General features: G+C 38.9%; 2 protein-coding genes across 10 annotated transcripts in view; both read left to right on the top strand.

Moving 5' to 3' along the window:
* LOC139727794 (venom phosphodiesterase 2-like) overlaps nt 1–2,101 on the top strand; it is a 95,207-nt gene extending 93,106 nt beyond the window's left edge. Inside the window, exon 25 of the mRNA XM_071638767.1 lies at nt 1,969–2,101. Coding sequence (XP_071494868.1) covers nt 1,969–2,101 — 133 coding nt within the window. The remainder of the gene's footprint in view (nt 1–1,968) is intronic.
* The window catches only part of LOC139727805 (protein 4.1-like), a 154,677-nt gene that overhangs the window by 54,644 nt on the left and 86,302 nt on the right, over nt 1–13,731 (top strand). Inside the window, exon 1 of one of the 9 annotated variants that reach the window (XM_071638778.1) lies at nt 6,601–6,734. The exons of the other annotated variants lie outside the window; for them this stretch is intronic. The gene's annotated coding sequence lies outside the window, so the exon portion shown is untranslated. Of the gene's footprint in view, nt 1–6,600; nt 6,735–13,731 lie in introns of those variants that run through there. 9 annotated transcript variants of the gene reach the window in all.

The raw sequence follows: 13,731 nt of genomic DNA, 5'->3' as shown, positions 1-13,731 counted from the left end.
TATGTGAGAAAAGTGCGAATATCTTGAATTTTCTTTATACTTTCTTTATATAGTTGTACTCATATGATATCACAAGCTATAGTAGTCTTCTCATCCAGCCGTGACTGAGCAGAAATTCAAAAATTCGTAACTTTTGAACGGATTGTCCGATTTTCCTCAAACTCTCATTGATGTGTTCTACTAATATTGCTGCATTCACTCAACCCACATGTCTATGAAGGTGAACTTGTCCTTTAACAACGCATGAAAGTGTCACCATGTGCTAGGATAACAGTGCACTTGTGATAGCCTTGGTGTCATGTCATGAAAATATCTTGCAAAAATGTCTGGTACTTCCTTATTTGTGAAAATGTCTGTACATAAAGATAACAGCTTTAAATATAGTATTTAGCAACATAGGCCTAATTAACTTAAAAATAATTTACAGATGTGAAAGCCCCGTTTGTTTTTGACTTTGAAGTAGTCAACAAGCTTTCAAACTCCTCCTTGTTCTGTTACGTGGTTTAATACATACATGGATAGATTTTGTACATACATTGACATTGTTTGTATGTGATAGGTAGTGGCATCAACGTAACTCAGATGTTTTTTTAACTGTATGATGATCACTTTTATTCATAAAAACAGCAAAAACAAAGCACCAAAACAATCCCCAAGCTACCAAACAAAAAGCACCATGTAATAATGTAAGCATTGATTTAAATACCTATACAGCAAGTTTGCTATCACAACTTGCTCATTTGAGAGTGTCAGGAATGTAGGTCCTATCAGGAAATTCGAATATGATCCTTGTGGTCTGTGTGGGTGTTATATTTGCTTGTCCTGTGTTATTGGTGCAAGAAAAATGCAAACATCAGATAAGTTAGTTTGGTCTGATGTGCTGTTATGAAATGGTGAGTCTGAAAGGCAAAACATGACAAGAACTGATGTAGCAATCCCACATACTGAATTAGTTGCAGGTTATGTGGGTGAAATGATGTAGTGAAGTGAGCATATACACTGTATGTGTATGTCTTTTTTTATTTTTTATTTATTTTTGCCTCCGCCAAGGGAGGAGGTTATGTTTTCTTTATCGTTTGTTGGTTTACTAGTTAGTTACCAGTAGTTAAGTAGTTAGTTCGTTTGTTTGATTTACAATTTGCAAACTATTGTATAATAACATTTCTCCATTTAATGTTTCATACTTTATTCTTATGTTTATGCTGTATAATCCATTTGTTCATTTTTTTTTCATTTGACCACTGTGCAAAATCATATACATCTTGGGTTTTTTGTCTTAGTTTGCTGTTATGTATAGAGTTATTTACGTTTGTATTTGTTCATTGTTTTGTATACGCTGTATTTTTACCTGTATGTGGACCCCTTTGGAAATCAGCCTTGAGCTGAAAGGGCTATCCACCCTATGAATGGAAATAAATAAATGAATAAGTAAAAAATAAAATGTGTATGTATGAGGTGTAAGCGTATGTAGGGCCTATGCATGTGCAAGTTTATCCATTGTGCTATTTTACATGTGTAATTTGAATGTGTACACTTCCACGCTTACACAGACTGTATGATTTCCAAGCAAATAGATAAAAGGCAATATGAAAATATGTACGAAAATATTGTAAGATAGAGATGAGAAATCTCAATAAGATTCAAAAGCTTTTATGATAAAACTCATTCTCACAAGCCTTTAATGTTTTTATGGTCTTTTTGCTTTTATCACTGAATGAATATATTTCTTCTTCTTCTTCCGATGAGTACATCCCTCTGATAAGAGTATTGTCGTACTTGGCAGGCAAAAGCACTGACAAGATATTGCTAATTTTTTACGTTATTTAGAATCAAAACAAAAAGTTAATAATTCTTGATCAGAGAGAGATTTTAAACATGTAAAGTATAATTCAACATGTGTGTATAGTAGATTTAGTGTAAGCTTTATTCAAACTGTGCCAACTAGCTGCATCAACGATTGTTCGAAAGAAGTTCTGCAGATATGGAGAACCGTGCCCCCCACGTCGTCGGGACCCCACACCACCCCGCCCCCATGCCCCCATGCCCCCACGCCCCCACGCCCCCACACCCCAACACCATCGTTGCCGATCACAGACAGTGAAGGACTGGCCCGTTCCCGCTATTTACTCTGGACTTATTTGCACAGTGCTGCCTGTGTTTGTTTCCTGATCATGACTCCCTTACAAACTGTTATCCATGATGGATGAGACCCACGGAAATAGAGGCAACCGTTGCTAAGAGGCGGGACATACTGCTGTCCAAGCATTCAAATTTAAATGATAACATGTGAAAAACAAAAACGAAGTAGTGGGTAAAAGAAGGTTCATTGTATATTCATGTTGACAGAAATTTAATCATCATATCAATGTTTTCGAAATGCATTTTCCTATTCCATTTAATAAATGTGTAAATATTGCAGTTTGAAGAAAAAAAATATGTGCCAATAGGACCTACAGAGTGAAGGAGCAGGTCCATTAGGCAACAGCAATCTGATCAGTATACATTGTAAGTTAAATACTGGTAGTTGCATAATTATACACTTCATTATGCCTTTACATGACCCTTGGGCTTTATTTTGACTGAAGTTTCTCTGTAAATCTGATCACTGAAACTATGTTGCATTCACTTCACTTTTAATATCCTTTAGATAATACAGATCTATTAAGTGCTATACTTGAAGACACTGAAAGTTTTCAGAATTATGTGAAAGGTTAGGCCTATGTTTGAATGAAATACCCAAACACTTAAAGTGACTGCCTTTGAAAATGATATTGAAGATTGGTAGAAAGTTGAGATTATGCGCTACAAGTTTTCCTTCAGATGTGTCTCCAAATGGACTAACCCCCCCCCCCAAGTGTATAATACTATATCCCACTATACCTGAATGGAAAAAAAGATAAGGTTATTGCAAACTTACTTTGCAGTTTTCAAATTTAGTGTTTACATAATTGAACAAGTAGTACAGTGTCAGCACATTTTTAGCAATTATCAAAACTAATAACGTTTAGCCACATGGCCGAGAAAACTCTTCAGTTGATTCATTGCAAATCAAATCCCCTAAACTTATTGAATTATTCGATTTTCTGTTCTATTTTTTTTTTTTTTTGATTGGTTCAGTCTCTTTACATGCCTCTAAGTTTGAGTTATTCCCTACTGTTGTGTTGTTGCTATCATTACAGTTTAATTTTGTTTTCTCTTGTAAATTCAGTGTGAAGCATGGAGTTCAAGCTAATCTTAAAAGCCTGTATGTGGGACTGGTATGAAATGTAAACAGGGAGTTGCTGCCAAAAGGGAAACTGCCTTGTTTTTCTTTCTGCTCGGCTTGTATTAGCACATCCTCCAGCATGGGTGCGTGTCACTGGTGTCAATTGGTTTCCAAAACATTCATAAACAATCTCAACTAAAGTTATTTGTTATGTGGTATCGTTGGTAGCCAAGTATACATTGTTTCAAGGTCTCTAAGAAACTGTTCCTGAGTTTTATTGGCCTTGAGTCATACTTCATCTTTAGCATTTTGGGATTTAATTGCATTGTTTTGACTTTCAACATTTTTGGAGGTGATAAGGAAGTGTTGAGAGAGTCAAGAGAACAGAAGAATATCAGTGACACTACCATTGCTTTTAATGTTGCTGCTTATAATTTTAGCATGTTAGTAATAATGATATTGGCAATGTCAATTATATTATTATAAGTTTGATGATGATCATGATGATGATTATCATTATAATGATTGACTAGTGTTATCATAGTCAGAAATTTAGCAGAAATGATAACCACAGGAATAAGACTAGTGATGGTTGCAGATTGAATGATGTGTAATGATTACACTAGGCACATTCAATATAGTGAATCATATGTAAGTATCATGCAGAATTTATGCACAATTCGGATAAGAACCTGTATAGAAAGGTGTTCCCACAATTCTTGTCAACCTTCATGAAAAGGACAGCCTACAAAGATTTCCCTTTTATGGAAGATGTTTTGTATTTGATGTGTTCAAAAATCTGTAGACATACAGTGCACTATGACTTTAGTGTCTTTGGATATTCTTCGTGTTTGTGTGTGTGTGTGTGTGTGTGTGCGTGTGTGTGTGTGTTTGTGTGTGTCCTTGATGGCCTAATTTCAGTGAAAAAAAAGAAAGAATTTTCTCTGCAAAGACTACTCATGATGCAGCGTGGACAGCATGTTGTGATGTACACTTTATCCATGCGTTCCCAAATATAGACGAAGGTTCATTGATCTACAGTTTTCTCGTTCTCAGTCAGATAAATGTTTTCCTTCAGTGTCTGCAATGTATAATAAAGTAACAATCACATGATGTGTGTCTGGAAGATGAAACAATGGACTTACGATTGAACAGACATGCTTTGGTGGTCAATCGGTAAATCTGTCATGGTCAGTGCTTAGATTGACCAACTATTCTTCGAAAGTAGCTGTGTAATGTTTTGCTTTCTGAACCATTCCATGCTTCGACACTCATGCACTTCTTAAAAAAAGTCTGGCTTCCAGATTTTTTTTTCCATCATTAGAATGGTTTAATCAATAGAAATTGCAAAACTCTAGTCCACAAACTAAAATGTATTGCAATCAAGATAATCTGTTTTGACTGTATACATTTTTAAAATAACTGAATGATACAAGGTAGATCATTCTGACAGAAACGAATAACACATCCAAATATACCTACACACACCACCACACCCACTATCTACGCTCTACTTCATCTGTTTATTGCCAACTTCTCTATGTAACTGTTGTCATTTATTTCACCCTTTAGTTGATTCTATTAAATTTTCCTGGCAAATACAAGTAACACGCCTGGAGCTACAGTAGGGCCTATCTATGTACAAAAAGTCTTCCAAGACAATTATGTCATTGATTTAATGGGCAAAAAGAAAACAGTATAGTTCTTCAAAGGGAGGCTACCTTTGAGAGGAAAGAGAAGACTATAATGATGAACCGATTGACCGAGGCACAGGTAAGTCAGTTAAAAACTGCTGGCACTGCCTTTTTCATACACCAGTGGGATACCTGACACCATATCATATGTAGCCGATACATGATCTTAAAAAAAAATGAGATCATATTTTGTAAGTGACCCGATAGTTGCTGGTTGAAACAAAAGATGTAGCAATGGTTTTGAGACACGAACACTTGTACCCATTATGCTGTGAAACTGATTTATACTGCTGCAAGGTTTGGAACCAGTTGCATGACACCACTCGTCTGATCCACTGCACACAGAACGTTTCATGCAGTTTTCAATCAATTGCAACTCAAACTTTCACGCAATGGGCCCAAGGTGTACAGGACATCTTTTCATGCTACAAACTTTATAGAATTAAAATGTCATTAAACTACTTCTTACAATCAGAAAGGACTGGAATTTCTTTGATACAGACCGTTTTGTTATCATGATAAGTCTACCTTGTTCGTGTAGAAAATATGCCAGAGGTGCCAGCAACAAGTATTACATTCCTCTCATCTTCTTCCTCCTCTTACTCTCCCCCATCTTGGCTTCTACCAGCTATTTGTCATCATAGCAACTGTTGCTAGGGACTCACTTTCAGCATCAACAGACGGTGAAATGGAGACCGCTTAGGAATTCATACACATGATTAAAAAGGTCACCTCATAACCCTCCACAAGTATTCTGCATGCTGACTTTGCAAGAAGGGCCCCATGCTTGCTAGTTAACGTCTGCCATGCAAGCTCACTTGGTACATTGTTACACAGACACTACAGCCAGAACAAGAGGTAAAATTTTACTACTCATTGGTTCAAACCCTCATGGCAGAAGCAGGTATATTACCACATCAGCTCAATGGCTAAAGTGATGTTAATTTTTTGTGTGTGCAAAACATTGTACCCTGACAGATTAATTGGTAGGGTTTGAATTCAACTTTGGTCGAAGGTTCATGTCCCATTACTGTGATTTTTCAAAGATAATTCAACATGAATAAGAAAAACAGGGACCTATATCATTCATCCACTGTTGACAGTACATTCTTCATTGGTATCTTTCTCTCCTTTTTCTTCTTCCAGTCTTGTTTTTCTTCAGTTCCTTTCTCTTTGCATCTTCTTTTCTTGCTATTCTTCTTCTCTGCTTTCTTCATTTCTTTCTGGTCGACTGCATACTGTATTCACAAAGACTAGTTCAAGTCGTATGGCATTGTAATTCGGTAAATTATTTGAAGAACCGTTTTGAAAAATGCGTCGCGATTCGTAAGAATTTCGGGGGGGGGGGAACACCCCTCCAGGCTCGACCCCGTACTTAGCAGGTGCAGCGTTTCGTGTTTACACACCCGCTTGCATTCGCGCGCGCCGCTTGTGGAGTAGCGCCTTCTTGCTTCCATACATTCGATCGTAGCGTGCAAGCATGCCGAAAGCGGACGACCTGCGGTTCTCGCTGAGCGAGCTGCGAGAGCTGCACTAGTGCGTGTCGGTAACGCGCGCTGCGTGATTCCCGCTTTAGGTGCACGCATTCTCTGTGTGATGGGCTGTGGTATGAGAGGCGACGGGATGAGGGACAGCAGCGAGATTGCGAGCAATGTGAAAGATACATCTAACGTGCTGTTACTGCATAGACTGTGCTGTGTTGTGTGAAAGCTCTGTCCTGATCCTGTGTGTACTAATGCTATAGCGATCCCTCTCGGATACTTACTGGATTTATATCGGAAATTATCCCCTTTGAGCTGCGATATCTTTTATTCTGATATAAGGGAGTATACTTCGTAAGTATATTTGATATTTTAATGAGATATGATTGTCTATTCCAGTAACTTGGTCGTGATTCTCACGGTCTTTGCCAAACGGTTCTCTCACTCAACGGCTCGATTGGCCTGTCAACTCATGTGTCAAGGGGTTTGTCTGTGCCACAGCCGAGTGCACAAGGACAAATCACACTCCTTGCGGCACATAAGCTTCGTCTAATGTCTGATACAAAAGCATGAATGGGATTTGTACGGAGCGATAAATTTCAAAAAAGAGAGAAAGAAATGGAAACCATGCATTCTGATGGGCCTGCAAAATGTTTATGGGCTCGTCGTATTTCGCGTTCTTTGGATAGCTAGATCTAACACTGTTAAACTTATATTATTGCCGTCCGCTAGCGTCAGAATTTACGCTGATCATAGACATGAGTGAGTGTCCGGCATGCGGCAGCAGCGGGCGGGCAGGCTAGTCTGATTGCTGTTCGCTACGTTTTGTGTCCACCATGTCCGATCCATGCCATGCCATGGCCATGATACAACAGGGAATCAGGGATTGAAGCATTCTGGATCTTGGCCTACGTGTAGGTCTAATTCTCTTGCAATTCAGATAGATCTAGCCCTCTATGTGTTGTTTAATGACTGAAAGATTGGTCTGTGTATCGTGTAGTTGGGGACATTTTGCGCGGACACTGCATCTGGCTTCACGGAATAGTTAGTCTTACCGTGGCGTTACCATGGCCATGGTTGCTACAGTCTAGACAGAGCAGAGGAGAGCTGCAACACTAAACAGTAAAAAAAAAAAAAAACAAAACAAAAAAAAAAAAACAACTGATAAGTTCTATGACGTTTAAGACTCCTCCGTACAGACATATATTTCTGTGTATTTAGTTTACAGTACAGACCAAAGTATCTGGTAAAAAGGAAAGAAGAAATGAAAGGAAGGACTGATGACCACAATTAAATGTTACACAGTGTTAGAAATGTTAGCTGTTCAAGCAAGGCCAAGGCCCTAGGGTTTCACTGTTGTCTCTGACACGTCCCAAAACTTTGATCTGAAAGTGAAACTAAGAATAGGGTGAAATTGCACAGACAGGGAATTATCAGAATTACTCTAGACAGGGCATGCCTTTTCAACGTCTTGGGTTTTCAATATGAAATCATCATACTATAGCCAAACATCACTGTGCAATCTCTCTCTTTCGCTGGAAGTCTTAGCCCCTGCCCGTGCCGTATGTACTTGTGTTCCCTAATTTACACAAACAGTCCAACACTTCAAATTGGTTCTAGCCGTATTAAAGTGATGTTGCTTGTCTCTTCGGGAATCCCCACTCTTTCTTACAGCTGATGTCACTGAAACTGAAAGACAAAGGAATGCTTCACATATTGTTGGCTAAGAATGAGAAGGGCGTAATTAAACTTGTCTTGAACACTATGATTAGTGCTTCTCATTCTCAGCAGACGTTGTGAAGTCGGTATAGAGTTTTAGAGTCATCATGGCATCATCGCCTCATCGTATTTTTTTTTTTATGTGACTATCACCGGTGTCATAGGAAAACATGATTTTTTAGTAACAAAACTTAATGATTTGTCAAATTTGAATGAGACAGACACTGATTGTTTTTACTGTTCAAAGTAACATTTATTATCATGTGCATTGAAGGGGCAAGGCACCCAAAAGCTCAGCATTTATTGAACATACCTGACAGTACACTCATTTACAGAAAATTCAGTTTTTATTTCTTTTAAATCTCCTGCCACATATTACATTCTGTGATCTCATAGCTTATGCTAATCAGCCACTTCCAACACAGAAACAAAAACAGAAGTTTAGATCAACTTTTGGAATAGTGAATACGACATCCATATATTCTGACAAAAATTGCATTGTACTACTAATTACTAGCCCCATGTTGTTACTTGACACTCCACTGACACAATACATAGAACAATACAAACTGTGAAGCCTATTTTCTCAGTGGGTTTACATTAAACAGTCTCTACAAAAAGAGTTTTAGATTTCATTAGATTGACATGTTATTTTATATACAGAGCATCAACTTTCCTGAATAGATTAATTTCTTTTCAATGAGACTGCATAAAGGTAATAAAAATTGGGTTTTGAAAAGTTTAAGAAGGGTAGGAAATATGTTTTAATGATGCAACAAATTTTATTTCGATAAAATCCTGTGCCTAATGGCCCATTCAACTGAAATGTTTTCTACTTGATGGATGTTTAATGCTCCATTTGCTGAGGAATGAGATATTTGTTTGTTTAAATTGCTTTCCTTCTCTGTGACTGTCAAGCCCTCTATGGAGGGTGGAGTTGTATCTAGATACAGCTGAAATCAACTTTTTAGAAAACCTAAAAAAAAAGCAACAACCCAACACTCAAATACTGACGATAAGAACTCTGTATTTTGAGAAACAAATGATAATTAGTCTTGCAGAAAGACATTTAAACTTTCCAATTTGAATTTTTCAGTTCATTGTAATTTGTACTGTTGTACAATGGAACCTCTTTTTAGGAGGTGGGATATAGTGAGATTGTACATGACACAATACAATGTAACAGGGTAATTTTGCAGGTCCCTAGGTATTCTTTAGTTTTTATCTTTTATTGTAATAGGATACCCCATAGACCATAGTAGCAAGAAAATTCCAGTTGTCATAAGCAACTCATTATAATGAGGTTCCTCTGTTTTAGGACAGCTGAATTACTTGGTCAACATATATCCTTTACCACATGTGGCTCAGTCATGAGATATGCACTGTAAAAACATATGACTGAAAGCATGGACACTTTGCGAACATTTCACTTTACTAACTAACATACCTTGTATGACCACCTCTAGGATCCCACACTAAGACCCCGTTTACAGTGCGAGGCTCGGCCGCGGCTTGGCCGCGGCTCAGCCCAGCCCCGCTTCAGTGTAAACGTGCAAAAGGCCAAATGCAAGGCCAAAATTGGCCTTGCATTTGGCCTCGCTCTGGAGGTGGTCTCGGCCGCGGCTCGGCCGTGGCCGAGCCCGGCCTTTTCTCAGTGTAATATGTAAACTGGGCCAAATGCGCGGCCAATTTTAGTCTGGCTTCCAAACCCTCTGCCTGTACTATTTCGCTGTTCAGGATATTAACCCCCTCAACGTCGAAAACTAGTATAGTTTAAGGTGGTTTTGTCCTGCAAAGGATTTTTTCCTTCCGCAAAGGCCTTTGCCCGAACGGCGACTTCTTTGCCACGGAATTTATTTGGCAAAGGGTCTCAAAACCAGACAATACCAACTTGCATTTGTTTACAAGCAGAGCGCCACTACGACAACATATTGAAAGGTTTGAATCAAGAGCGCGGCCGAGCCCGGCAGTGTAAACGGACAAAATTGCGGGGCCCGGCCTCGCAATTGAGGCTGGGCTCGGCCGCGGCTCGGCCCAGCCCCGCACTGTAAACGGGGTCTAACCTGACCAACCCATTCCCAGCAACTGTGGAATGGCTGCGGCACCTTCAAGATGTAGCATAGCAGCAGGTCTCATACGCAAGAAGAAGAAGAACATGTGCATGTGTGTGTTGAACTGTATGTTATGTACATGGACGATGCATTTTTATCATAACTATACTTCAACTTTAGTTGTATACAAAAACAATTTTTTTAAGGGCTTCAGGTCGGTTTCCATTCAAGAGTTTTATCACATTGTCTCTTACTGCGTATTGCTGCTGCAATAAGGCAGGTTTTCTATTTATGCCTCCGCCCAAAGGGTGCCGGAGGCATTATTTTACATCTTTGAACATCATGAGAGGCTTGAATCTTTCATCTACATGTTATGTACACTCTGAATACACAGTTCTACTGCTTTCATTATGAAAATGTTTTTGTTAATGTTGGGCAGCAGGGTCAGCTACAGTTGTATGAAGTGAAGATGATTGAATTGTTAACTTTCTCCTCAGTTTATGGAGCACAAGTGCAACCACGGCACAAAAAACTGTAAGTGACAAACCATGTCTAGCGTGCATTTATGGAATGCCTGTTTGTTTCAGACATTTTCACACTTACCAAGAATGCTTTCATTCCATTCTGCATGAATATTATGGCTTTTAGAAATATCAAAACATGAAAGAAATCAGGATGAATTAATTGTTTTGTGGCTGATGAAAGAAATGTTTAAAACTCTTGATCAAAGATTGTTTTGATGCTCTGCAATGACTCAGAATTTACTGAACTTTTCACAGCTTTTGTAATAGTTCAGAAATAAACCTGTTCACAGTAGTATCCGTGTTATGAAGTAAGTTTGCATCCACTGTACAGTAGTTAAAGTGAAAGTCAGGTTAAGCATTCCACAATAGTAATACTACCAAATTTTGACACATACACGTGTTGTACCTGTTAGTGTCGATATTCAAGTTGTCATCTGTTTTTTCTACTGCATGACTGACGATGCTGTGACTTTTGAAGGATGTTGGGTGTGTAGTGAAACTTTTCCTGCCAGCCATACTGGAACTTTGATGTCGGGTCAAAGCTAAACTGACTGGCATTCCCCCTCCTTCCGTTCAACACCTTTTGTAAAGTGAATTGACCTAGAATTTCCCTGCAGCTTCATGTTTTGGCAGGGCACAAAAGGTGTGTTGGTACAACATCTGTTTGTACTAATTCAAGAGGCTGTTAGTGCACTACCAGCGATGGAAAATTATAGGTTTTATAGCGTATCTTGAGTTGCCCTTTTTTTCTCACTTTTGGAGTGCACTTGGACTTTCCTTCAGGGGATTTAGGATGTTTTTAGAATAGGATTGTTTTAAGTGCAGTTTTACTCATCTCCTTGTACTACATTTTGTTGTTGTTGCTGTGATGGAGATCTCATCAAATGCACATTATCTGGATTTGAGGCAGCATGGTCCTCTGACTCTGACACTATTATAAACACAATGTTCTATTTCCTTGGATCAAACCTCCACTGGGTTGGGTGCTTTTCTGCCCCTTTTGGACTTGTGTGAGTGCTTTATCTTTATTCCAGAAGCTACATGTAAGCCAATCCCACATTCTGTGCACACCCAAAGTCATCAGTTTTTTGTTTTAGTTTACTTTGGTTTTATTTGTTTTGTTTTGTTTTTCCAGAGGCAGGGACATGAGAAAATTTGCTGTGAACTACTTTAATTTCAGTAGTGTCATTTTCCCTGCCCACTCCCAACATCAAATGTTTGTCATGCATCGTTGTGCCAATTAGTGTGCCAATGTTTCTACACTGTTTCTACAGTGTAACTGTATTATATGTTTATATCAGGTTTAAGATTCATGACTTTTTTAACCCGTTGAGGACGGGGTGATTTTGCTGCAACACGCATTTCCCATAGACATTTGCCCGAATACGAGTATACTCTGACTCGTCCTCAATGGGTTACAAGATGTATGTGTAAATCACATAGAACCCGAGCACCTGAGCAATATACTAGGTCTTGTGGACTGCATAGCCCATCAAATCAATGTCTAAAGGCTTGATATTTCTGTTTCGTGGGCTGGGTGCGTCCCAAAAATGGAGTCTTGCTTTATGAGGTGGAACACTGTGTAGGTATTGTTTGTACACTGCTCGTCCGTCATAAAGAAGGTTATGTTCTAGAAAAAGAGGAGCGGCTTCCAGCACAATGCAAGCCAGACTTGGAAGCAGCTGCAAACACTGTTAGTGAGAATCGGACAACAATGCATAAAGTTGAACATTGTACTTTGAATTCATGTCTTTGTAGATCAGAGTAAGGTCAAAATGCAAATAATATGGAAGACATTATGGTGCAAAAAAAAAAAGTTACAAAAGCAACAGCATTGAAACAGATTTCCTAATATCAAGGAAATGAAGCAAACAACCAGGACATACATTGTACATGTATCATGGTCACTTTACTTAAAAGACACATTAATATTGTGGTCAAAACAAAACAAAACCAAAACATGTCAAACCTTTGCTGACTATAAAGCTGTGAAATGATCAATGAATGGATCAAAACACCAAAACAGACAACCTCACTACATTTTGTTTGATTGTTTGTTTGTTTGTTGGGGGGGGGGGATGATGTTGTCTCTAACAAGATGTCTATCTGTGTGTAGATATGATGCTATTAAAGCTATTCTGGAAAGGTGTATGGGTTTATAGGGCTTGCAACAGAAGGTGACATGACCAAAATATGACAAGGAATTTTGTAGTACATTGTAGATGTGGCTACAGCTATTTTGTTATTACCAGTAGACATACAAGCTGCACAACAGGGTAGATTGCAGGTGTGTTCACAGGGGTGGAAATTGGCTTGACTGTAGATTACATGTAGTACATTATTCATGCAGTCTTTGAAGCACAGAATGGAAGCCACTTAACCGGCATTATTCGGGGGAGGGGGGGGGGGGGGGGGGGGGGGAGGGGAAGGGGAATAGAGTGTCTCATGGTAAATGCTCAGGATGCAGGTGAAAAGTACTTGTAGAGAATGAGCAAAGCAGGTGTAGAATGGATGCTGTACCACCGTTCATTCTGCAGGTGTTGTGCAATTGACAAGTGAGAAGATAGGTAACTTAACTGAAGTTGAAGATTATACAAATCACTAGCAGCACCCGTGGAAATCCACGGGTCTGAGGGGTTTTATTTTGTTTTTCTCATAATACGATTTTGCACATTTTTATTGAAGAAATAAAAAGAAAAGTCTTCTCATTCTTTCGTTAATTGTGCTGTCTTCTAAATGACCACCCTTCCCAGAAATTTTATAATACATTTTTGTAGTATATGCCAGGCGATCCGGTCCATTGGTAGGGATCATTCCCGCCACTACTTGCTTTTATTATAGAACTTGAGTTTCGAGGGGTTATTTGCACCCGTTGAAGTCCAACAGTTGTCTTGTTGCCCCTCACCCCTCCCCCCCACCCCTCACGCACACACACATTTCCACCTCCGCAGGGCAAAAAACAAAAACATTCAGGGAAAAATTACCAAAAACGCAAATGAGATTCCCCGAAAGTTCTGCCCACAGGTTGTTCCCGTTGAAACGGGAAGATATTAACAC

Source organism: Diadema antillarum, unplaced genomic scaffold (assembly GCF_040938485.1).
Source record: "Diadema antillarum isolate AM-2024a unplaced genomic scaffold, OU_Dant_1.0 seq00000152_RagTag, whole genome shotgun sequence".
NCBI lineage: Eukaryota > Metazoa > Echinodermata > Echinoidea > Diadematoida > Diadematidae > Diadema > Diadema antillarum.
This window is presented reverse-complemented; position numbering and strand designations above follow the sequence as displayed.